General features: G+C 41.6%; 2 protein-coding genes across 5 annotated transcripts in view; one reads left to right on the top strand and one right to left on the bottom strand.

Annotated features, from left to right (window-relative positions):
• The window catches only part of ALG9 (ALG9 alpha-1,2-mannosyltransferase), a 139,390-nt gene extending 135,779 nt beyond the window's left edge, over nt 1-3,611 (top strand). Inside the window, exon 16 of the transcript XR_012665781.1 lies at nt 3,597-3,611. The gene's annotated coding sequence lies outside the window, so the exon portion shown is untranslated. The remainder of the gene's footprint in view (nt 1-3,596) is intronic.
• SIK2 (salt inducible kinase 2) overlaps nt 1-27,569 on the bottom strand; it is a 118,044-nt gene that overhangs the window by 37,298 nt on the left and 53,177 nt on the right. For 3 of the 4 annotated variants that reach the window (XM_048827468.2, XM_048827469.2, XM_048827474.2), the window contains one exon: nt 20,349-20,510. In XM_048827468.2, the coding sequence (XP_048683425.1) occupies nt 20,349-20,510 (162 nt within the window). Of the gene's footprint in view, nt 1-20,348; nt 20,511-23,189; nt 23,388-27,569 lie in introns of all 4 variants that reach the window. The other variant, XM_048827471.2, reaches the window with a different exon arrangement.

Below are 27,569 nucleotides of genomic sequence, written 5' to 3'. Positions count from 1 at the left end.
CAATCCTAAAAAATTCAAAATGCACAGTTAACTACTTAAAGAGACATAGTTAAAAAAAAGTTTCAGATTCTACACAACTTCCCCCATTGCTTACTTTCCAGTTTGTGTGGTTTTACTATCACATTATTCTAGTATCTAAAAAAAAATTGAACAGAGCAGATGAATTACTGACTATAATAAGGATTTATTATTATATGCTATGGACTGTACACACACATCTGTGCCTTGAAGGGCTTACAGTCTAAACAGACAAGACTGACAAGGGTGGGAGGGGAACTAGAGGCTCAGAGAAGGAAAGTGATTTGACCAAGGGCACACAGCTCTTCAGTGGTAAAGAACCTAAGGCATAGAACCTGGGACTCCTTAATCCCAGTCCGATGACCTATCCATTGGGAAATGCTGCCTCTCCGAGCTGACTTAATACAAACATAAGAACAGCCATGCTGGGTCAGTCCAAAGGTCCATCTAGCCCAATATCCTGTGTTCCGACAGCGGCCAATGAAGTGCTAACAGATGCTCAAAGTAAACAAACTGGGGGAAAAAAAGAGAGAAAATGTGTTTGCTCCACTCTCTCTCAGTTCTAGTAATCATAGCGGTTACATGTAACAGTAGGTACAAAAACATTCAGTGTAATTTTTAAGCTGATGTCCCTTTCAGGCTTTGACTGCTGATTTGGACTTTGACAATGTCTCTGGAAAGGCTGCTTTGGAATAGCTATTAACTTTGACTTTAAGAGAGCAGTTATGTGCCATCAGCTTGTCTGTGCATGTACAGTGGGTATCCGGGTCTTCAGCTAAATGAATGACTAATTCAGGACAGCAGGGCCAAAATACACCCATCCTCAAGGTGCCACCAGATAAATAAAACAAAATGTGGGGAATGTTGTGTGTCCATTGCCACAATCCATGTCAGCCCTCTGGCTCTCTTCTGCCTTTACACACACACTTCCTAGTCAACATCTTCAATGCTCAGCATAACTCTGATCTGCCTCTCTGCTCTTACTTCTAGCTATCCTTCTTTCTCCCTTTACTCTCTCCACACTTCATTGCCTTCTTCCATACTCCTTTGTAACACCCCTCTTCCTCCTCCTGGCACACCTGTTTCAAGTTCCTCCTCCAAACTCCTTCCTTCAACAAAGCCACTCATTGCTAACCCACAAAGTGGTGCTAAGCTATTTATTACTACATTTTTAAAAATAAACCTCCACTGCAATGCACCTCTCATCTCTTGTGAAATTCTGACTCCAATAAAATCAGTGGAGGTTTTGCCATTGACTTCAGTGGGGCCAGGATTTCTTTCTTGCTTTGCGAGGGAGACAGTTTTTTCATATACCAATTTGAAGAGTTAGGTCGTTGGGCCCTGAACCCGTCAGTACATTCTGTATGGAGTAAATCACTGTTGGCACTCAAAGAGGAAGAAAAAACTCGAAGGTGCAAGGGGGAGCAGGATGAACATATTCTTTGTTTAAATACCTTTTCAAGAGTTAGACAAACCCTAACTTTAATGTTAACTAGTGGGCTGTATTTTTGTAGGAAACTAAAGCCTGGTTCTGCTCCTTGAAGCAGTGATCCTGCTAACTTTTCCAGAGAATAACAAGTCATACAATATAAGATTTCAGCTTGTATTTTTTCAGGTGATAAAGCTTTACCCTCCTAAGTAGCTGAGCTTTTAATGTGTAACTGTACACTAGTGTGTTGGGGAATTTTGTGAAAGTCAACAGTGTTGATTTACAGTAATCAGGCTGTTGATTTAGTCCTATCAACCACTGAATACCTCAGAGGCATGTGAATAGCATGTGGCAGTGATCAGCAGATAGCTTCACTGATAAACACACTGGTTAGTAGACATTGTGCAGGTACCACGGATACCACTTCATTTTGCTCTATTTGCATATGTTGTATTATGTTTGGGAAAGGACTCAGCTTTCGCCTCATATGACCTGTGCTACAAAACCATATAAAGACCCTGCAAGTCACAAGCACAGCAACACAGTGTTACTGTTAACTATATGAAAACACAAGCTTAATCCCACAGTAAGAGGAATTGACAATTTTAAGTAAAACTAACCTTGCTCTGGAATGGCACATACGTGGAGTTGGAATTGCAAGATTTATTTTCAGTGTAGAGTAAAGGTATGTGCATTTATCTAACATAAGGCTACAAGATTCTCCTAGGGTATGTCTACACTGCAGCTGGGAGTGAGCCTCCCACCCTAGATAGACAAGGAGCAGGGCTTGAACTAGAGTGCTAAAAATAGCAGTGTGGACATACCCTTAGAGCTCATTCAATTTCTCTAACTTTATTACTGTAATGCATCAATCGTGTTTTTTTTTTTTTTTTATGAAATTCAGTAGAATCAAGCACTGAACCAATAAAATCTGAGTCAGTGGGTCACAGAGAACTTAAACAAGATTCCTGTAATATCAGGGGAGTCACAAGCTTTTTCATAGTGTCGATTACATCTTAATAGAAAGACTGTCTCCTAGATACCCCCACTTCCATTCGTGATAGCATAGCACCATTAGTAGCTACAACAACTGCTCTGTGTAAAGTACCATCTGCAAAATAGTCAATGTTTTTTTTTGCTGTTTATTAATTAAATACAGCAGCTGGGAACAAAGAAAGCCAATGCCAAATGGCCAGTCAGCTCTCTGTAGATCACAATATTGAAATCACTGCGCAGGAAAAATGGTTTAAGGTGATGCAAACATTAAGTCAATATTCACCAAGTATGATGATTCAAGGGGAATTCCTCCCATAAACTGGTCTTTTAATATGGCATGTTTTGTGGCTTATCTGGTCCACATGAACAGTTGAAGTGTGTAGTTCAGTCACACTACAAACGCAATCCATACCATTTCCTCCTTGCCTTATCCCTCTCCTCCTTTCACTCACCCACTGTTATCTTGGGTTTGGTACTGGACACAGACACAGGAAGTAAATGTCTACACTAACTTACACTTAAGACTAGTTCTGAACTGACGTCACTCCTTGTTACATGAAGTTTAATAATACTTTGCGCCTTTATAGTATACACCTTCCATCCAAGAATCTCAAAGCATTTATTATTCAGCTTGTCTTACCTTATAGGGGTTGTTTTGATAATAAATATCCCTATTTTACAGATGAGGAATATATGAGACAGATATTAACTGACTTGCCCAAGATCACACACTGAGTTAGTAGCAGAGCCTAGACCAGAACCCATCATGATTAAGTGGCTGATCATTTCCTAAGCATAAAGCAGAAATCAGTGTCTCTCTCCTTAGAACCTTTGTCTGGACATTCCCAAGCACAGAAATCCAGTGATATTCCTGAAATGATGCTTTGCTCCACCCTCTCTAACATTTACATACCATTTCATTAAGTAGATTGTGGGCAACCTTTCTATCATCTCTGATTCACATGATATGCTCAAGGAACACCACACTCAGATGACTCCAACACATCAGAACTCAAGTGGAACTGCCAACTCCAGTTTCCTTTTATAAACATTAGCCTTGTGCCTTTTTGCTCAGCTGTAACCATATGGTCCCCACCTATTTCTTTATCATTGTCTCATGCACCGCTCAAATTGATTTTCTTCTTTGTATAAGCCATCCATCCTGTTCAAGACACACCACAGAACTTGCAGTCACGAGAGAAGGACAAGACGAAAGGTAAGCATTTGGTGGCATTTTTATTCATAACCAACCACCACCAACAATCATCACAACATTGGAATTCTAATTTGCTTTGATATTGCATTAAGTCACCCTCTCCCCGTCTCAAAATTAACCATACCCAATATTCCCACCAATAACAAAACAGACACGAATCATATCCCAGGGTTCTCTTGTTGGGAAACAAGAGTAAGAGGTGTCAATGAATGGGCTGCCTTTATGAATTGAATACTCTCCCTCAACTGTTCTAGAAGGCCACTACCGCCTTCTTCATCTCTCTCCTCCAGACCCACCTCTGTCAAAATGCCTACAAGAATATAGCCAGTTAACTCTGGTTAAGTCAAAAGGGTATTTGAGGATTATGGATTTTTAGTGTGTGTGTGTGTTTGTGGGGGGAGAAACGTATACATTCTGACTGTGTTTTATACTGCTCCTCTTTATTTCATAGACTACTTGTCTTCTCAGATAGTTAGCTCTTCACAAGAGGGATTATGTCTTCACAGGAGTTTGAACAGCCCTAACACATTGATGGAGCTACCAGAATTCAAATACTAGAACACTTTTCATTTTTGTAGAAGAAAAGAATAATTTGCTCTTCCTTCAAAACCTCTGTATATGAACACTATGGGAACCTTCAATTGGCATTTAATTATTGGATTAGGAATACAGCATGAGCCATCTTTATTATAAATCAAACAGACCATCTCATAAAACGGAAATGTAGCATATGGTGGATTAGCCATTGCTTGGAATCTTTGAATTAAGATTAGATCTGTTTCTAGAAGATATGCTGTAGTTGAACCACAAATTATTAGGTTTGTGCAGCAATTAGTAGGTAACATCCTATAGCGTCTATCATGAAGGAAGTCAGATTAGATAATCACAATGGCCCCTTCTGGCTTTAAAATCCATGCATCCATCTGTTCGTCATTACATATCAATCATCTTCTCTGTGTCAGTCTTTTGCACAGAATTGTCAAATTGAAAAATGTCTGCGGAAAACATGGAAAATTTCTGTATTATTTTTATGAAGTGTCTGTGTGACTTAGCTTCCCCACTCACTACTATTTTATTGCTGCCCCTTTGGTAGGAAGGCATTTATTTCTTTCCAGAGAAGGGGGAATATGCAATGAATTGACCAGATGCGGATCCTGTAGACATGTCGAGGTTGGTATGATTGGACTATCAAGAACTCTCAACATATGAAGAGAGCTACCTTGGGAGACACAATGGAGACCCATGGCTGGACCATTAACTTTTAAAGACTGCATAACTGTTAACTGCCAGACAAAGGGACCTGATGGATGTGGATGGATAATTACTTGTCTGACCACAACTCCTTCCCAAGGGAGGAGGGCATACATGAGAATGTAGCATGACTGGGACTCACTCCAGACGAAGAGCTAAAATACCAGGAGAGGGCAGTAAGAATCCTGCTCTTCCAGCAAATGGAATAATTCAATCTGGGACCACTGGGCAGGGACAGGGAGGTTTGCTACAGGAAAGCACCGCCCAACTGTCTTCCAGGCCAGGACAAAGAGGGTACATCTACACGGCAAAAAAAGACAGGTGGCAGTGAGTCTCAGAGCCTGGGTCAACTGATTTGAGCTAGTGGGGCTTGCACTGCAAAACTAAAAATAGCAGGGTAGATGTTCGGGTTTGGGGTGGAGCCTGAAGGGGAGAGAGTCTCAGAGCCTGTGCTCCCGAATCCCTCCCTCTTTGCTGGGTTCGAAGTCTCGTCTCCAGCCCGAGCCCACATGTCTGCTATTTTTAGCCCCATAGTTGACCCAGGCTATATGACTCATTGCCAATCTTTTATTTGTTTTTGTTTGTTTGTTTGTTTGTTTTTTGCTGTCTAGATGTACCCAGAGGGGCCGGCCCCACGTAACTAAGTAAGGATGAGCTGGCAAGTTAGAGCAGGACATGCATTTAGGCTTTGCATCATCACTGTCACTAAATATCGTATTCCAGTTCACAAATAATGTTTTGTTTTGAAAAGACTGTCCTGTATCACTGCAAATATCTGCTGGCTGCATTGCTCCTAAGAGGGGAAGTCTCCTAAGAGGGGTCCAAGCTCATTTGGACCAGTTCAAGGAGTCACACTGAGAAACAGAGGTGCTGAAGCCAAAAATCCAGTCTTCGAGTCACAGGGCTCCCCCCCTTGTGAAGAGTGGAGGCCCAGGGCCTATCACATACGCTTCCAGAAAGATTGTCTGAAGGTCAGAGGCATGGCATATCTTGTGGATCTATGACATCATCACATTTTGAAAACATGCAAAAAGCCTGACAGGCTGGCCAGACAGGCACGCAAGCAGCCTCTCTTTTCAATGGCACTGTGGTACATCATTCTCAGCTGGAGGGGCAAAGGATCAATATCAACTGGAGCTCTGTATCTCAGCGCAAAGCACAGAATGTAAAGTTCATGCCACATTTCCCCTCCTCCCTTCCCGAGACCCAATAATTGCAAAATAAGTTGTGATAAATACTTAAGAAAATAGTATAAATGAAAAACAACCACCCAGTCACTGTTTCTCGCCTGCCTTAATCCGATCACAGCCAGACTTGTGTTGTGAAATTTTTAATTCACTTTGACACAGTTTTTCTTCACACATTATTGGCTTAGCAACCTTGACTTTAGGAGACGTGAGGCAATCTCTTTCCTCAGAAGCATTTTGCCATCTGTATAGGTGTCATTAAGTCTGAACTCTCCCCTAGTTATCTTGAATTTGTCAAATCAGTTAAGATCTCCAAGAGACTCTTAGCGCTTCAGACAGACACCAGTCTTTTGCCAGGAATTGCAGTGTTGTTCAGGTGCCATTGTTAGGAATTTTCCATATCAGACCACACGTACTTTCAAAGGGGTAAAATTACAGTGACTTGTCTTGCAGAAAAATCTACAAGGTACTGTTACAATTCCCAAGGAAAGCAAAAATTAGGCCTGGTCTGCACTTAAAGATTACATCAACCTAGCTATGTCACTCAGGATTATGAAGACATTCACGCCCTGCGTGCCATAATTAGGTCAGCCTAAGCCCAAGTGTAGGCTGATGACCTGTCTATCTACTGCCTCTCACAGAGCTGGATTAACAATTTTATTAAGAAAAGGAGTACTTGTGGCACCTTAGAGACTAACCAATTTATTTGAGCATGAGCTTTCGTGAGCTACAGCTCACTTCATCGGATGCATACCGTGGAAACTGCAGCAGACTTTATATACACACAGAGAATATGAAACAATACCTCCTCCCACCCCACTGTCCTGCTGGTAATAGCTTATCTAAAGTGATCATCAGGTTGAGCCATTTCCAGCACAAATCCAGGTTTTCTCACCCTCCACCCCCGCACACAAATTCACTCTCCTGCTGGTGATAGCCCATCCAAAGTGACAACTCTTTACACAATGTGCATGATAATCAAGTTGGGCCATTTCCTGCACAAATCCAGGTTCTCTCACCCCCTCACCCCCCTCCCAAAAACCACACACACAAAGGCTAATGTTAAACACAAATTATATAATACGTAGGTTGAGAAAAGAGAGTCTGTACATCTGGGTATAGCACTTAGATTATCCACAAATACAGAGTTTGTTTTTAAAAGTCATATGATACACAGTGTATATAATCAGCAATAACCAAATTTAGGTGAATAAATTTAAGAATACAGTTTGGATATTAGCATCCAAGTATTCAGGTACATCAGTCATGAGAAGTTGTTCAGAGATTTGGTTGTGGAAAGCAAAATATATCAATGAATGGAGACTGTCCCTCAGTAACTGAGAATTGGGATAGGTTGTCCATTTAGGAAATAATCTATCAGGGAATCTTTCAGTTACTTTTTCACTGGCACTCCAGCTCATCCCTCCTTAGTTTGCCGACGTCCGGTGATGTGTTCTATGTAGATGTCCCTCGACCATCTGATGGTGTCCGACACCATGAGTTGCCGCATCAGCCGAGCGTAGTGTTGACTGATTCTGCATTCCCGCAACACTCGCTTGTTACTGGGGTCCCATGCACAAAAGGCTCAGACGATCAGCACGTGTCTGAACTTGGTAACCCCTAGCTCTCAAGGTGTTGGCCAGAGGGGAGTATTTCTCCACTTTTCGACCTTGGACATCATGGGATCCTGTTCTCGAAGGGCACTGTGACATCCACCATGATGATCTTCCTCCGGTCCTCATTGGTGAGAACGATGTCAGGTTGCAGTTGGCTGTCGGTTCCGGGAATGGTGGAATTCACGGCAACCTTCCCTACGGGTGGCGGGATGGCTCTGACCAGGCGATCTTGGATGACGTTGTGTTGCAGCTGCCAGGCTCTGGAGTGGGGCTTGCAACTACACAGGGCATGGGGTGGTGTCTCGCTGGTATAGCCGCACTACCTATATCGCTTGTCCTGATTCCCGTAGCGGACGGCTCCATTCAGTGGAACGCAGTTGAGCCAGGCCCTGTAGATGAATCTCCAGTCAGCAAACTGGGTGAAGCTGCCCCTCAGGAGGAAGTGGTTGCTGGTGTCCTACTTTGCAAGTCACCTCGAACACCTTGCCCTGGTCCGGCTTCCGCTTCAGGTTTTCCACATACTGGCAGAGGATGGCATCCTTCAGGGTCCTCTCCAGCATAGTTCTGGTTTTCGGAGTGAGGATAACTATACTGATGAAAAATCCCCTTCTGCCGATGTAGGAAGTGTCTGCACCATCGCAGCTATGCTGCTGTAACATGTGTAGTGTAGGCAGAGCCTTAGTTTGAAGGTTTTTTTAATTCTTTTTAACTAATTTAGACTATGTTCTGATGTACTACCTGTTTCCACTCTGGGTACTTACTACAGTATGTTGCTGTATTCATATCATTTTAAGCTCAAAGTTTTATAAAAGGTGCCAGAATACCTCCAGACAGCCTTGTCTTGAAAAAATTAAACTAGTTGTTTATAACAATACAGAGGTCCATATAAACCATTCTCTTGTATGCAGTGCTAATTTTTCAGTAAGCATCTTAATGAATCCATCAAGGGATCCAGATAAGGCCAGAGCTCTGTAGAGACCATTAAAATAAAGGTTACTCAACTGTAACTTGGGTTTTCTGAACAACAAAAGGAGAGAGAGGGCCTTTACACTGGATTGGTCAGGTGTAACAAATGTGTCTTTCTAGGGCATGAAGGATTCTTGAGATTCTCCTCTCTCAGAACTCTGTAAAGTATTTACATTATAACACCAAATACTTCATTGTTTTTATGAAATATTCACCAAGGGCAAGTAGGTTTTATAACAAGACAGCATGGCCCTTGCAAGGCTTTAACCTCCTGCTCCCCATTTGGTCAATGGCATGGCACATCCAGAATTTATACTATCCCAGATGCTAAGACAGACTGTGACTGAGTGGTGTGGGTAGCAGTACCTCTTTTCCACAGGATTTAGGGAGAAGTTTATGTCATGGATAGAGCCATTTTATAGATTCCCCAAGAACGTCCCTTTTGATTAATGGTGGCAAATCCCAATCTTATTTTCTGAAGAACGGTACTAGACAGTGTTGTCCCCTATCTTGCTGATCCCAAACACTAGATGTTTTTCAAGGTTTCTCTCTGAAAAACACTGAGTGCAGAGTTACCATATATGCAGATTACCTACTGCTTTTTATCTCAAATCCTACAACCTCAATTCCTTCCCCTTCAGTTCCTGAGGAACATACATATCTCTCTGATTTTAAAGTAAGTGTTGAAAAATGGCATGCATTAGCAACAGGGTACAGCCCAAGTCAGACACCTACTAACTCAGATTGGACTTCTTCATGTAACAAAAATCTCAGACACTTAGGGATACATATTCCAGCAAATAGCTCAGATCTTTACAAATCCAACACATTCCACTGTTGGACAAGATAATTACCTGTTTGGATAAGTGTTCAGTGTCAGTTGTTGGGCCATATCTTTGTAATTAAAACTACCCCTCTCTTATTTTCTCTAGGTTTCTATTATTTTCTTCTAATTTTTAAAAAATAAAACCCATGTATTAATACTATTGTTAAAAATGTATTTGGACCAAAAAATAACCCCACCCAGATGTAAACAGAGCATTGTATATGGCTTCACATTTAAGGTATACCATTGGGCTGTTTGATGTATTTATTTTTAGTTTGATTGATTTGCTTTGATAAGAGCATTAGAGTGACTGGTACTCAAGTAAATACAAAAACAAACAATAGGTTTTTTCTTCATTTCTATGTTTGTGTGTTTTGTAAGTGCTGTTCCATTATAATCAGACTTCATCCTGGATCAGAGATGATCCTTTTAATATAACATGAATTTTGTTAATATTTCTTGTTCCAGATCTAGCAATCAGATTTAAAGAATATTAGTGTTCTTCAAGAGAAAGCCTTTCATAGAGCATATGTCATCCTGAGAATCTTAGGAGGGCTCCAATTGGACCCGCTATAAGGGCTGAGATTATACAATGGAGTGATCTTTATCTTCTTAACCTTTGCCCGCATCTGTGCTTCAGATATAGGATCATTCACAGTTTTGTTTTCAGTTGTATAAACTGTATGTTTCTGCAGCCTACAAATGTTAGTCTGAACGATCTTGGCATTTTATTTCTTTTCCTGGTTACCCCTTTAAAATAATAAACTACTTAAACTAAAAAAAAAAAAAAATCTTGAATCAAAGAGGTGTAATTTGTGCGTTTATATCATTTAAATGAGCATCTGTTAAAAAAAGGAGACAATGGGGTAAGGTTTTAAACCAGTTTTCAGACTGAAAAATGGAAGCCATTTCCCAGAAATAAGAGAACCTCCGCAATTTTTGCTGTGCATCCTACACTCTGAGGTGAGCTGTAATTCACAGATTTAAAAATCCTCCTGCTGAAAAGCAAATAGCTTCAGGGTTAAATTAATCCACTTTTTAAAAATTACCAACAGAATTCAACCTTCCTGGCTTCATGGAGGCACACGGATCTTTAGTTATGATGGTAATATGAATGAAGGAGATAATTGTGAGAGGTGTGCTGATAAAGGAAAGGTATGAGTGTGGTAGAAACAAACCTGACCCACTTCATGAACTGAATACTGATCAGCCATTCTGACGTCAATGCATATTTTACTGTCCACCAGCAAGACAAGCCAGCAGCGCACTCTACTTCAAAATAATAGTCACTCCTACCTGATATGGTTCAACCACAATTGCGATCAAGTTCATGTGATCTCTGCAGACTCTCAGTCTATAAAAGATACTAATCCAAGCTCTCATGGGCTGGAAGTATACAGAGAGCTTCTCATTGTTTCATCCTAGTTCAAAGCTGTGCTTATTTTCCACAGACCTTTACAGAGCACACAGATTTTATTTGGTGGAGCCACAGTGCACAAGCAGTCAATAATCTGCACTCTGGCCCTCACAGACCCTTCAAAACCAAGTAAAATCAAAGAATAAAAAAAATAGTTTGACTTTTTTCTGAGGCAAACAGTTTCTGATAAGAACAAAGGGGACTGTCTGGTTAGCACTAAAAAATAATGCAGGGTAAAATCTGAAGGAGAATGCATTAGTGTAATAGCTCTAACCCATCCCTCCCCAAGCAGACATTTTATCTAGTCAATATAGAAGACCCTTTGTTTTCAATTTTTACCAGAAAATTCCCAGGTTCTGTAAAAGCGATTTGGTTTTTACTAGTTTTCACCCCAATTTTGGATCACTCAAGTACATGAAAATACTGATTATGTTAAGGAAATTCAAAGTATTGGGTAGGTGCGTTTATGTTAATAATAAATTAGTGAAAGTGTAAATACAAGGCTGTATGTTAAAGTAAGGCAACATACATACACGTGTGCATATGTGCATGTACTGTTAATGTACAGTTCATGAAATCAACCACAGCACTAAACTTTTTACTTTCAATACCCTTACTTTTCTCTATTTGTTGCTTTTTTCTGTTCTCCCATCCCCCAATATTAACCCAGATGCTTACTCAGAAAACTGATAATTTTTTGCACCGATTTTCACCCATTTTAAATTTTTTGTAATGAACATATGATAAATTCCCTGGTAATTTTAAACAAAATAAAATAAAAATGGAGGGCCTTGTTAATATATGTACATTTGTTATTTAGGACGCACTTTGAGTTTGGATTTATTTATATATTAAAAAATCTGGAAGTTAATCCCCTAGAACAATCAGCTCAGATTCATTGCTCCCTAGGATCAATATTTACTTACCTTACAACATAAAGATCCCTGTTGAGAAAAGTTCCTTGGACTTCTCTCTGTCGTTTTTTTGGAACAACTTTAAATAAAAAACCTGTAACTTGCAGTCCTGCGGGGGGGGGGGGGGGGGGGGGAATGAAGAGGAGAGAGCCTAAGCAGCAAGGGTGACAATCTCACAAATACTTCAGCATGCATTCTTGGGAACAGGTTTTTTGGGTCTGAGTGTCTTCACCATTGAGCTGAACCACAAAGGGCAATTTTATTCCTATTTCTACATTTGACCAAGAAGTGTTCCGCCACTAAAAAGAAAAAGCTTCAGAATAAGAGCCCAAGAGCCAGAAGCAGATTTGCTGCAAATTAACTAGTGAAATGCACCAGCAAGTTACCGTGAGGAATGCAACTAAGCAGTTGACTCTTTGTTCTTTCATGGCAGAACTGGATGTGTGGCTGGATATCCCAAATGGCTGGACTGACTAGCAGAGGGAGGGCCCATAGGATTAGTACAAAAAGCCCAATGCCATTACAACAATAGAAACACCCTTGGGGTTAGATATCAGCTGGGTCTGGTTTTCCTCTGACTTTGCAGAACTGTCTCAAAATAATCAACTGCTTTAATTTGCTCTTTAAAAAAAATATACATTTTTTTCATGACAGAAAGGACCAAGCTATGGGATTTCGGCCCCTGGCTTCCTTTTGCTCCTTCTCAATTTGCTGACTGGAGGCAGCGAAGAACATAGCAACTTGCATCCATCTAAGTACAAATGACCCACTGGGGAAGGGAGAAAGGACAAAGACCTCTGTGACAACACATCACCACACAGTCTGGGATGAAACACACCACATAGTCTGGGGTGAAATTCACTGCTCATCACTTTGTGGAATTAATGAAAGAGGTGACTGGGCACCAATCACCCTAATGTTTCTGACAGCTATGACTGTCTTCTGATTAGCCATCACTACAGCCACTGCTGGACAAAGGGACCACTCTGGGTACGACAAAGCTGTACACAAGAATCACAGTATATGAAAAGTGTGACGTGTGGGGACTACTAGCTAACGTGGATACTTATCCACAGGCCAGCACAGTAACGAGCATTTTGACAATACAGTGATAACACTACAGAAGACCCGAAGAGAGAGAGAGCGAGCGCCTGACATAAGCAGCAAATGGAATTGGCTAATAACTTTATGATTTCACTTTGCTTTTATTTATTTCTGAATCCTGGAGAATGCATGCTGTGAAATTCCCTATGCTAGTACAGCTCAGGTCTCTAACCTTTCCTTGGCTAGCAGGACTCCTGGGATGCCTTTGAAATAGGGTTTTTGTGAGCCTTTGTTATGCTTGTGCTGGAATGTTCAGGGAGGCAGGAAACTTGCTTCCCTGCTCCTCTAAGGACATTTATGAAAAGGAGACCTTCTCTGAATACAGCACAAACTTCAAGGCAGCTCAGACCCCTGAGTAGGAAATCTGAAAAACTATGCTGGTTTTTTGTGCTATTGTTTGCCACGTTCAACCAGGATTAAGAAAATAAAATGGAGGGAGGGGGCAGGGAAGGAGAGATGAACAGAAGAGGAAATGAAAGACCACACAAATAACAGGCCAAGAACGTTCATTAATTCAGTACAGTTACTGACAGATAAGTCCACATATGCTGCAATTCCTAGCTGCAAAATTTGCCCAAGTACCAGCTTTCATTCTAAAAAATAGTAATAATTGTTAACAATCATAAGTTGTTAAGTCTTATGGTTGAAAAGAAAACCTTAGAAAACATGAACAGATTGCAAACCAATGGTTAAGGCTACAATTATATCATGGAGGTAACAGAATCTGTGACTTCCATTGACCTCTGTGACATTTTCTGCCCTGGGGCCGGAGCTCCCAGCCAATACCACCCTTGCAGCTCCCCCCTGCATGCCCAGCCACAGCGGGCGGCCGGCGGGACCACACGCAGCTGCCCAGCCACGGTGGACCCTCTGCATCTGCCCAGCCGCAGCGGCCAGGGGGGACTCCCCACAGCTGCAACTGGGGGCAACTGCAGCTACCAGCTGCCCGGGGCGAGGGGACCCTGCAGCAACCCAGCCCTAGGGGTAGGGGGACCACGGAGCTCCCACGCACCGCATTAGTGGGGGACCCGGGAGCCCCAGCAGCAGTGGGTGCTGAACTCACCTACCCCTTTTGTCACGGATATTTTTAGTGAAAGTCAGAAAAGGGTCACAGGCTACCGTGAATTTTTGTTTATTTCCCATGACCTGTCCACGACTTCTACTAAAAATATCTGTGACAAAAACTTTGCCTTACCAATGGTCAATGCAAGTGTAGATGACACAATGGTAAAAACAAACAAACAAACAAACAAACAAAAAAACCCATTCCGGGTGTCCTATCAGTGCTAGTACTGATCCTAGAATATCAGGGTTGGCAGGGACCTCAGGAGGTCATCTAGTCCAACCCCCTGCTCAAAGCAGGACCAATCCCCAATTAAATCATCCCAGCCAGGGCTTTGTCAAGCCTGACCTTAAAAATATCTAAGGAAGGAGATTCCACCACCTCCCTAGGTAACGCATTCCAGTGTTTCACCACCCTCCTAGTGAAAAAGTTTTTCCTAATATCCAACCTAAACCTCCCCCACTGCAACTTGAGACCATTACTCCTTGTTCTGTCATCAGCTACCACTGAGAACAGTCTCAATCCATCCTCTCTGGAACCCCCTTTCAGGTAGTTGAAAGCAGCTATCAAATCCCCCCTCATTCTTCTCTTCCGCAGACTAAACAATCCCAGTTCCCTCAGCCTCTCCTCATAAGTCATGTGTTCCAGTCCCCTAATCATTTTTGTTGCCCTCCGCTGGACTCGTTCCAATTTTTCCACATCCTTTTTGTAGTGTGGGGCCCAAAACTGGACACAGTACTCCAGATGAGGCCTCACCAATGTCAAATAGAGAGGAACAATCACATCCCTCGATCTGCTGGCAATGCCCCTACGTATACATCCCAAAATGCCATTGGCCTTCTTGGCAGCAAGGGCACACTGTTGACTCATATCCAGCTTCCTGTCCACTGTAACCCCTAGGTCCTTTTCTGCAGAACTGCTGCCGAGCCATTCGGTCCCTTGTCTGTAGCGGTGCATGGGATTCTTCCGTGCGAAGTGCAGGACTCTGCACTTGTCCTTGTTGAACCTCATCAGATTTCTTTTGGCCCAATCCTCTCATTTGTCTAGGGCCCTCTGTATCCTATCCCTACCCTCCAGCGTATCTACCTCTCCTCCCAGTTTAGTGTCATCTGCAAACTTGCTGAGGGTGCAATCCACATCATCCTCCAGATCATTTATGAAGATATTGAACAAAACCGGCCCCAGGACCGACCCTTGGAGCACTCCACTTGATACTGGCTGCCAACTAGACATGGAGCCATTGATCACTACCCCTTGAACCCGACAATCTAGCCAACTTTCTATCCACCTTATAGTCCATTCATCCAGCCATACTTCTTTAACTTCCTGGGAAGAATACTGTGGGAGACCATGTCAAAAGCTTTGCTAAAGTCAAGGAACAACACATCCACTGCTTTCCCCTCATCCACAGAGCCAGTTATCTCGTCATAGAAGGCAATTAGATTAGTTAGGCATGACTTGCCCTTGGTGAATCCATGCTGACTGTTCCTGATCACTTTCCTCTCCTCTGAGTGCTTCAGAATTGATTCCTTGAGGACCTGGTCCATGATTTTTCCAGGGACTGAGGTGAGGCTGAGTGGCCTGTAGTTCCCAGGATCCTCCTTCTTCCCTTTTTTAAAGACGGGCACTACATTAGCCTTTTTCCAGTCGTCCAGGACTTCCCCCGATCGCCATGAGTTTTCAAAGATAATGGCCAATGGCTCTGCAGTCCCATCCGCCAACTCCTTTAGCACTCTCGGATGCAGCGCATCCAGCCCCATGGACTTGTGCTCGTCCAGCTTTTCTAAATAGTCCCGAACCACTTCTTTCTCCACAGAGGGCTGGTCACTTCCTCCCCACGCTGTGCTGCCCAGTGCAGTAGTCTGGGAGCTGACCTTGTTTGTGAAGACAGAGGCAAAAAAAGCATTGAGTTCATTAGCTTTTTCCGCATCCTCTGTCACTAGGTTGCCTCCCTCATTCAGTAAGGGGCCCACGCTTTCCTTTACTTTCTTCTTGTTGCTAACATACCTGAAGAAACCCTTCTTGTTACTCTTAACATCTCTTGCTAGCTGCAACTCCAGGTGTGATTTTGCCTTCCTGATTTCACTCCTGCATGCCCAAAGCAATATTTTTATACTCTTCCCTGGTCATTTGTCCAATCTTCCACTTCTTGTAAGCTTCTTTTTTGTGTTTAAGATCAGCAAGGATTTCACTGTTAAACCAAGCTGGTTGCCTGCCATATTTCCTATTGTTTCTACACATCGGGATGGTTTGTCCCTGTAACCTCAATAAGGATTCTTTAAAATACAGCCAGCTCTCCTGGACTCCTTTCCCCCTCATGGTATTCTCCCAGGGGATCCTACCCATCAGTTCCCTGAGGGAGTCAAAGTCAGCTTTTCTGAAGTCCAGGGTCCGTATTCTGCTGCTCTCCTTTCTTCCCTGTGTCAGGATCCTGAACTCGACCATCTCATGGTTACTGCCTCCCCGGTTCCCATCCACTTTAGCTTCCCCTACTAATTCTTCCCAGTTTGTGAGCAGCAGGTCAAGAAGAGCTCTTGATGAAGCTGCCCAAGTGGTAGAATAAAGTTCAGAGAACTGCCTAAAACCCTCAATATCAATTCAGGTATCTTTGTCACCAATAGCTCTGAGAGAACAATGTTAATTGCTCCATTAACTTTAATGGGGTGCTAATTCTGAAACTGAATGATACAAATTCATTCTGAACATTATTAACTTTTTCACTTGAACCATTTATTATAACGTACAGCTTATGCACTTGGTCCACAGTCTGAAATGGCCTTCCATGCCAAAAGCCCCATTTGTCCCTTACTCCAAAACTCCCAACTTCCACGCAAAGTTACTGCAAAATCCTCCTGTTTCCTGACAACTTCAACAGATATGCATTTTCAACACAAAATCCTGAAACATACAAAAAATTGAAATTTATAAGATAAAATGAAGTTTAATATCCAACGAAATTACATGGGGACTACTGCAATAACTGTGCTATTCATTTTCATATTACCTGAAATAAAAGCCTTCCATTTTTACAGTTTATCTGACGCTGCTGCTGACATTCTAGTGTGACATAATAGTGCTCTGCAGGAATTAGGAGTGCGGAGCGTGCTGCCGCACCCCCTGTCTTGAAGTGGTTTCCATTATTTACAGGGTTTACAGTTTGGTCCAATGGATCTCAGCACCCTCACTATAAAAATAGTTCCAGCACTCATGGCTACAGGATGCATGCGTGTGGTTATGAAATACACAGGATGTGACATCAAGAACCAGTTATTAATTGTCCATTTGCTCCCTTGTTTTATAGCGTTACCCTTTTTGACCTGAGCACCGAGCCAAAAATTTGGGGTCTTGCAGATTCCAGTTAGGAGAAGAATTGATGGAGTCAGGTACCTTTGGTGTAATCTTGTTTATTTAGAAAAATATACAAAATCCCTTTTTTCCCTGAACACCGCAGGAACCAAACAACAGGAGACCGTTTCCTTACTCTCAGTCCCAAATCTCTCTTAGCTAGCATGGATCCAAAAGCCCTTCCTCCAGGCTTCTCTCAGGACCACACACCAAACTCATCCAGGTTACATCTGGAGTTTCCTTCTCTGTTTCTTGTCTCCCATCCCCAAACACTTTCTATTCAAACAATACCCAGTGAAGCGCTCCGCCCACATAATTCTAATTCATGAGTGGCCTTGGATGTACATGCCTTTGTTTTGGGAAGAGACATCTAGTATTTCATAAAGGAGCTTAACTATTCCTACTATCTGAAACGAAGGGTGGCTGTTATACCCCCAAGTTTCATGGAGGTTTAACCCAAAATATAACAATAAGGATCCTTCCATTCTTTCTTCAACCAAAAATGTCCTCCAGTATGTTTAAAACCAGCAACTAGAAATAGCCTAATGTTCTACCAGCAATATGGAGCAGGCAAGCAGGCTCTGCAGGCACCACACATTGAAATTAAATACACCTCCCTTTTCATTGCTTTCGGTTTACCTTATTCCTCAATCTTTCTGTAAATTTTCAGTCCACAAGGAAAGGGAAATCAGGAGTGTTAGATGGTACAGATGTGGACTGCTCAAAATAAATTTGAAAATTTGTATTTAATGCTAACAAAGTAAATATGCTGTATTTTAGATCACCAGAATTGTCTGACAAAATCTATATGATGAGTAAAACAAACAGATGGGTGACCCCCATTTTTGGTGCATACATCCTATTATCCAACTGTGGGGTTCAAGTTAAGTCTGTCTTTGCAAAATCATACAGAATTGCCTCTACAAAGCCCTCTCTCTTAGTGTATCTTTTGAACCCTTTGACTTTTACTTTTTATATTGCCACACAGATATGTGATACAATCAACAAGCTAACGCAGAAAATGTCATCTTCAGCTTTTATTTTTTCAATTAGAGAGAAAACACCATTCTATAGAGGAATTAAATTACTTACAGATGGCGCTGAGCAAAAGAATTGGGATAAAGTTCTGGGGGATTTTTGGGCTCCATCTCTGCTTTGTCTTTTACTATTATGATTATTAGTAATCATGATCTCTACTGTGGTATGTCCTGTAGATATTTTATGCATTATTATTACTGCCTAGAATCCATCTCTAAAGAAAACCAATTTTCACATGACATGCTAACACTGCTATGGATCTGAAGTATATTTCGGTTCCCTTTTTGTTGTTACTTATGAAACTTGTCAATACAAATGACAGAATTCAGGAGCCTAGAAACCCACCAGTACAGAAGACAAGATGACAAAAAGTGTTTCTCAGCCTAGCACAAAAATCCCGTTCTCATATCAGACAGTATATATTGTAAGAAAGCTCTCTGAAAGCACTAAAATAATCCTTCCCTCTCTATCATATTTTAGATGGAGTTCTCATTCATGGAGTAGTTCGCTTGTAAAAGGTGACGTGCAATTTGTATTTGTTTTTTTAAATTGAGTTGGTTTCCTTCTTTGCTTTTTTTGGATAAAGCCTGGAAGGTTTAAGAGATTTTCCTGATTGTTTTTTTAACCCTAGAAACATCAGGAATGTCAGGTCTGGTCTTCCCTGGTTTTGCTACAGGATCTCAGGGATGTTTACTGGGAGCTCTACCACCTTTATTAAAAGGGTAAGGGTGCTGAAACTTTAACAAAGGCTTCAGTTACCAAAAATGCTGTTAAATAGGTGTTAAAAATTAAGCAGTGATAAAAATCCCTTTCCCTCTCAGTCCCTCAACTTTCATTCTCTTGGCTCTTGTTTCCATTTCACTGGTTCTCTAGTCATAATCTTCCAGCCCGGACAGGTGTTGAATTTCTTGTATAAAAACAAACAGAATCCCCCTGCCTTTTTCATTTTTTTAAAACTGAAACTTTTCAGGCCACCTTCTTTATACTTCATAAATAAAAAGGAACAAGCCAATTTAAAACAAAAATCTGTTGAGTGTCACCTTTAACACATTCCTACAGCCTTGTCCTTACGAAAAATATCAGAGATCAAGATGCATCCTGCATCATGGCAATGCCTTTTAAGCCACTGCAGGAAAACTAGATAGGAAGTCCAACAATAAGATGATGCGATAGGAATTTGTAACTTAAAAGAGTATTTCTACAGCTTTGTCAGCCAACTGAAAGTCTTTTTGCACTTTGTCATAACTGACAAGTTCACTTCATTACAAACCAGCTTCTTACTACAGAGACTCCTTTTCCCCTACCCTCCATATCCCCCAGCTACTGATAATGACAAAAGTTCAACAGTTCTCCAAGTCAGGGAGTCACCCAACCCTTCCCTATGCTAGAGTGTCAGGGCTAAAATCAGTCTGGAAGGGTTCTCAGAATTGTAATGAAGTAACAAGCAGCAAAATTATCCCATTGCATGTAACATCTGCTGTGTCTAAATTTATTAAAATGAAATCATGCAGGGTAAAAAAAAAAAAAAAATCAATAGGCTTCCATTTTGAGCTTTTTTTATGTTGAAAGAAGTTATTTGATTAATTCTGTTTTAACCTGCACATCTGGCAGTGTTAATGAGGTGTCATGATACTACAAAAAAAAAAAAAAAAACCCAACCACCCCGCTCCACCTCCCCCCCCACCAAAAAAAAAAGAAAAACAAACAACCCCACCAAACTCTACAAATTTGCTCCATTCTCCTGGAGACAAAAAGGAACTAAAACTAGGAGTTATTTTTAGTTGGTGTTTATTGCCATCATCACAAATTACCCACCAGTGCAAAATATTGCCCTCTTTTGCCTTTCCACTTCTTACTGTTAGTGGAATCTCTTGAGCAACAAGAACTGATTTGTTGGAGCAGACCAGGTGCTTCCATGGGTACTAATAAGGTATTATTTAGAATCAACTGTATTCTGAGTACCTGCTATTTTGATGTTCATGTTGTTGTCAAGCAGGAGATTTTCAGCCTTCAGGTCACGGTGCACAATCTTTCGGCTATGACAATATTCCACCGCAGAGAGGATTTGCCAGAATTTGCGCCTGGCCTCGGGCTCACTCAGACGGCCGTGGTTGGCAAGGTAATCTATGAAAATAATGCATGTTTCAAGGGAAATGTGATAACCCTGTGATTAAAATAATTTCTTTCAAACATTTATGATGCAGAAACAAGAGAAAGATTTTGGCCAATTTCAGACACCAATAGTTATTCGCCCAAGCCCCTCTGCAAAATGGCTTCAGAGCCAGAAAAAAAACATTGTGTAACATAGCGCAATAGTCCCTTCCTCCAGTGATGCATGCTTTGGTTTGATAGTCCCTTGTCATAAAACAGGAACTATTTCCATGGAAACAGAAAGACAGCTGCAATAAATTGGCTTTTGCTATTATAATGACAGGTTTCAGAGTAGCAGCCGTGTTAGTCTGTATTCGCAAAAAGAAAAGGAGTATTTGTGGCACCTTAGAGACTAACCAATTTATTTGCTCAAATAAATTGGTTAGTCTCTAAGGTGCCACAAATACTCCTTTTCTTTTTGCTATTATAATGTATCAGCTTTGTTTCAAGGTTTAGTCACCTGAAGAAGACATTTACACTCCATTCTTCCTCTCTTTGGATATGTCTACACTGTGCTGTAACACCATGGTATAGGCCCTTCCTACACTGACGGAAGGTTTTTTCCCCATCAATGTAGTAATCCATCTTTCCAAGAGGCGGTAGCTAGGTCGATAGAAGAATTTTCCCACCAAACTAGCCACATCTACATCGGGGATCAGGTCGATCTACCTATGAGGCTCGGGCACCACATTTTTCATATCCTTAAGTGACATAGGTAGGTCAATCTAATTTTTAGGTATAGGCCAGGCCTCACAGTGAAGTCTCACCACATGCAGCCTTGCTGCCTAATTATATTTTTTCCACAGAATATAGACAACCAATATCTATGCAACAACAGACCTGGCTGGACGCTGCTCCTTCTCAGACCTCAGGCACTACGATCAGTGTATTTTTATCATTAATAATTTTTGTGACAGTAAACTGAGTGCTGGAATATAGAGAGCCCTAGAAAAAGAAGTCTCTATGGATCCCCAGAACAGGAACAGCATAGGCAGCAGCTTCTATTCACTGTCCCAAGTGGAGGTCAGTCTCCAATTCAATCCTTTCTCTCTCTCTCATGAGGCAGTAGTGCAATTAACAGCAAAGGTGAAGTAATGGTACTGGAATTACTCAGCAGATATATAGGCGGCAGCAGATGTATGTATAGCAATTGCCATGACAGACTCGTTGCATCACAATAATAAATCTTTGGTGGTGGAATTCAAACAGGAGGGGACAGTGAACATGACATGCTTCATTATTTGCTGGATTAAACCAGTTAAAAAAATGCAAGATGATTTATAGCTAAATGGTTAGTAGCTAAGCCAAAAATAATCAACACCAATAAATTCTGAGGTTGTACTCTAGGAATATGCCTGACTCACAACACTGGACTAGTCACTACAGCTCAGAGGAGATATAGAATTTATCTCATTAATAGGACTTATTTCTTAGAACTATTTAAAAAGTTTTTGTGTACTATCAGATGCAGTGAAATTTTACTATGAAACTACATGGATAATTCTAATCTTTTAACTGTTCAAACAGAACAGATCTGACATTCATATATACTCCAGCCAGGAGACTGTACAGGAATTATACTGAAAATGTCTACTTTGTGCCTTTTACATGGAACATGAACCATTCAATGTATTTCCCTCTCCCCAATCAATTTGACACACAATCATCCCAGTAACACATTAGTACGTATGTTCTATGGGAACAGGAATGAAATCCAAAGAGAATGCAGGGGACAGTAATTAGTGCAACAGGATGTCCACTAGCTGCCACAGTGAAATATTTGCTTACTGCAATATAGTTTAGATCTCAGCTGTTAGTCTAAAAGGAGTTTCTGTTAAAAAGAGGAAGAGGAAACAGAATGATTTTTAATTTTGTCTTGACTAAGGTTTGGTCCCTGGTTGTCACATCTCTGGAGTAACTCATTTTGCCCATGGCAAAACCTACAGGTTTTCCGTTCATTGGACATTTTCAATTTCTGTCTAAAATAAACTAAGGAACTCGGGTTAATATTTGGGTGCAAGGTTAGAGCTAGTCCCTCTTTCATTTCATATAACTGATGACATAATTAGCACCAGACAAGGCTGCTGAATGGTGGCACAATACCTAGTGTAATATTCATATGGTTCACGTAAAATTACTTTATCATCTTTCCCATTATCACAGGAGATTGACTTTAGCAGCATGTCACATGCACACTTCCTCTTACGCACAGACCTGCTGCATCCCAACTTTGAAACAGGAGATCCAGATTTCTCATACTACTGCATTTGCTTCCGCTTTAATTTTTAAAATGCCAACTAATTTTTATTCACAGTACACATTAATATTAGCTAAAAAGTTTAGTTCAACAACTTTCAATAATTCAATCTGTGTGGGGACCATATTGTGTGTGCATTATTTTTAAAGCATTATACTGTAAAATTTACTCCCTTCAGAGAAATAACATTTCTTATTGGCCAGAGGGATGGGAGCAGTCCAGGGCAAAATGCATTCTGCCTGGGGGCATCAGCAATGTACTATCACGTGACATCAACTGCAAACAAACCATCAGAGTATGCGCGCATGCTTAAAACCTCCTCTCCAAACAGATTTTGAATTGTTTAGCTGAACAAGTGAGACGCATTTTTGTAGGAAACCATCATTTGGAGTTACCTGCTAAAGGACAGATTGTCCATGGCCCTTGCAAAGATTCCATTAGTTGACCAGGCCTCAAGAAATCTCACTCAGCAGCAGGATTGTGTGAGGCAGCCCTCTGCCTTTGCTGGTCCATATGATGCCCAGGCCACATGGGCCTCCTCCTCTTCTTTTTCTTCCGTTAAGAAAGGCTGATTCACTGACATCTGGTCTACACTAGAAAATCAGGTTAATTTAGCTGCATCTCTTGGGGTGTGTAAAATCCACACTCCTGAGCTGCATCGTTAAGACGACCTAAGGGTACATCTACACTTAAAACCCTGCATTGGTGCAGCTGCACTCTTGCAGCTGCGCCACTACAGTGCTGCAGTATACACACAACGTACGCCGGGGGTTCTCAAACTGTGGGCTGGGACCCCAGAGTGGGTTGCGATCCCATTTGAGTGGGGTCGCCAAAGCTGGTGTTGGCCCTGGGCCCCAGCAAGTCTGAAGCCCAAGCCCAAGCCCCATCACACAGGGCTAAGGTTACATGCCCCCCGCCCCGGGCAGACGCCTTTTGGCTTCAGCTTTGGACTCTCGCCTGGGGCGAGGGGCTTGGTCTTCGGTCCCCCCTCCTGGGGTCATACAGTCATTTTCGTTATCAGAAGGGGGTCACGGTGCAATGAAGTTTGAGAACGCTGACCTACGCTAACAGGAGGGCTTCTCCAATTGGCGTAGATAATCCAGCTCCCTGAGAGGCAGTAACTAGGTTGATGGAAGAATTCTTTTAGCAGCATCTCTCATCATCTAGGTGAGGATTTTTCACAACCCTGAGAGATGTATTTATACCAAAGTAAATTTCTAGTGTAGACCAGGCCTAAGTCCCAGAGTAGAAACTGCTAGGTCAATGGAAGAATTCTTCCATCAACCTAGCTACTGTCTCTCAGGGAGATGGATTACCTATGCGACAAAAGAAACTCTCACATCAGCATAGATAGGGTCTACACTGAAGCGTTGCTGTAGCGCAGCTGTAGCATTTTAAGTGCAGACATACCTAGAAAAACTAATTACAAACAATGATAGCGCTGCTTCCCCCACTCCTGCTAGAAGGGAAGAAATAAAGGAAAACCAACAGAGCAGGCACTGAAGACACTGGATACAATCCCCTCTCACTGCTCCCTCAATGGTTAGGATAAACTGAAGGGCAACTGGGACTACTCCCCCATTTATTACCCTCAGCACCCTCCACAAGTGGAGGGAGCAGAGAGTGGACCCTGCTTAACAGAGGACTTTGGAAGCTTATGGCATAGGTGATTTGATCCTGAAGGTGGGGATACATAAAGGCTGCCTGAAGCAGTAGTATAGGGACTGCTCCATCTGCGAGCCCTCAAGATGCAAATCATTCCAAAGGGATTGGGGAAGAAGTGGAAATATGCCCCAGGGAAGTGGCCAGCCACAAAGAGGGGAGCAAGGCTAAATGCTGCAACCTGGCTTTCAATCCCAACAGGTGAGAGTTGTCATGCCTCTTTGAACGGTCTATATCCATGACGATAAATAATGACTCAAATGGGATTAGAGAAAATTTGACTATTCTCTACTACTTTCTGCTTGGATAAATCAGAGGAGACCAAACAATATAATCTCATGTTCCTAAAATAAGTTATAGTTTGGGATTTTAATACCATCATAGGCTGTTTTATAAACCTGCATCCCTGCCCCTCATTTTCACTGCAACTCATCAATAGATGATAAATTATGGCTAATTAGTAGCTATAATGAAATATAAAGTTTGCAAAATGTGGAGGATGGTGGAGACAGTCTGCTGCCATTTGGCTGTGATTCCTGTAATGTGGCCGGAGGGGAAATTTAGCAGGAAAAAACCCAAATAAAAAAAGCTTTTACATCCTGCAGGTTGCATAAGGCGCTTAAAAGACACAGACACTCCCCCCGCAACATTGCTAAACATTTCCCTCTGGCAATATTTCAGCCATACAGAATTTGTAAAAGAACAAATCTAATTTACAAACCATCAATAATAGTTAAGCTATTTCTTTATGATGTGACACAGAATAAACGTAACATAGCTGGCGAAAGACCATCACACACTTAAGACATATTCATGGCCAAATTCTGTTCTTCAATTACACACCTTGTAAAGCCACAGAAACTTCACTGATTTCAGTAGTATTGCTCTGGCCTTACATCATTGTCAGAGATGTTGGATTTGGCCTTTAATGAGTAAGGAAGCATTCAGCAGCAAAACTAGGGAGGCACTGCAGTCAGGTGACCTAGGAGAACTATGTTAGGGTGGTAATTTAGGAAACAGTCAATTATGAGGAAGAAACTGCCAAACTGGGAGTGAACCAGCCAGTCAATATGGCAGGCAGGAGAAATGTTCAGTATCAATGAGAATACACCCACCAGTTCCATGGAAAGTCCATACTTCCTTCCTTAAATCTGATTTAATAAGTGATTCCTTGTCCTGTTTAAAAAGTTTCCCCTACTGTTTCACCTCACATGATAAATGGCCATATTCCTGTGTCTCAGATCCTAGCTTCAGGTCCAAGAGTTAATCTAATGGCTTTCATCAGAAACCTACTGCCATTCTCATTGGTTTCACAGGTTCATTGCCAGCTAGTCCTTCCTATTCCAAATTTAAAACAAACAAACCAACCAACCAAAATTCCAAGGGACAATCAGGATCCTAGCAGCAAGAGGCACCTTGACCACCACACAGCCTGTGACTACTGACTGATAACTCGGTTTGATCACATGCTTGTGCCAACAGTGCAAGTAACATAACTGAAGGAGTCTGGCACCAGCAGGCGAGGAAAATGGATTTCATGGTTAGCTCATTTGCCAAAGTCCAATAAAAGCTGCCTCAAGCAACCACCCATAGGACCAGCATAAATCAATTTCCTCATGCACAATGGTCTTCAGCTGAAGGTCAAGGGCAGCTTTAGTGGAAAACTTGGGAAACGGTCATTTAGAGAGTGGTATTTGTATATTTGAGATCTGCAGATGAACAGTACTAAGTATTATTTAGGTTGCCTTGATATCTGTAGTTAAAGCAGGAATAAAATCCCTCTGTTACACAAGTTGATTGATTTTTAGTTTTGAAATTTTACATATTAAGTCTTTCAAGGCTCTCAGTTCTTCACTGCATTGGACAGTCAAGGCAGCAGAACCAAATGATTTTTCATCAGCTATCCAACTCCCATCTTCTCCCTGACCCCACACAGCCCTATCTATCCCAGCATTCCTCAGAGCCTCCACAGTTGGCTAATCTGCTCCTCCAGCTCAACAGGCTCTCTGTGCAGATAGAGAGTTTGGTGGCTGTGTGGACTGGATTATTCTAATCAAAAGGGACGAGGGAGGGAGGAAGATTCTCAAGAAAAAATTTGCTAAGGGCGCATTTTAAAATTCTTCCTCGACCAAACAAATCATGTAAGAAAAAAACACACAGAAAACCGTAATGACCTAGGAAGGACGAGTGTGAAAAAACTGTAGACTGAATTCACTCAAAGTGAGTAACTAAGGGATTTTAGTTCTAGTCTAATTGCAAATCTTAATGCATTTTTAACTCTGAAGCCACTTCCAACGCCTTCATATTTATTACTGAAGGTGGTCTCATGGAACAGGATTAATCATTTACAGAACTACACATGACAACCATCTTTGTCTGAATTCAACTAACAGGTCAAAGCTGCTGCTTTAAAATGCAAACAAATAAAGATGATGTAATGGGGCACTGAGCCCTGCTTCTGTATGTTTGAAATAATCTGTCTGGAACATCTCTGATTAATGGTTTTACTTATGAATTTCAGTTAAAGTGCTTATGTAATCCTGATGGGTGAAACAGGGTTGTCCTAGGCATTGTAATGCCAAAAAGCAATAGGTCTAGGGAGCCTCTGAGTACATTGGGTAATTTTACTGGATTAGTTAGACAACATTCGGTTTTAAAGGTAGCCCACGGGGGAAAAAATTAGGTTTATGCCTTTGAGGTGGGGTTATGATGCAGAGAAGGCCTAAAGGGAACCCTAGGGCCAGCAGCACAGAGCCCCTGGAATTCCAAGAGCTAAGCAGATCAAAGCAAGCATCACACTGAGAAGATTTAAACTTCAAGACTCCTTATAAGAAATGGAAAGGGAGGTGGATATTTTTTGCTGCTTTTAAAATTAAATAGGCAGCTAGTATGGTTTTTAAAATTATTATGAAGAACAAGTTTAAGCTTTGTTGTAACGTGCGCTGTTTGCCCGGACTGCTCAAGACCTGAATGCTTATGTAGGAGGAACTCTCCGAGTGGGCTTCTTAAATCCCTTCCTGCTGTTTCACATCTGAAACTCCTTGATGAAACCTAGGAGCCTTGTCTTGTAACAGGCTTATTCAAAGTGATACAAGCTATGAAAGTGAGACCTT

The sequence above is a fragment of the Caretta caretta genome, chromosome 22 (genome assembly GCF_965140235.1).
Source record: "Caretta caretta isolate rCarCar2 chromosome 22, rCarCar1.hap1, whole genome shotgun sequence".
NCBI classification, from domain to species: domain Eukaryota; kingdom Metazoa; phylum Chordata; order Testudines; family Cheloniidae; genus Caretta; species Caretta caretta.
Note: the sequence above shows the minus strand (reverse complement) of the source record. Positions and strands in the feature narration are given on the sequence as shown.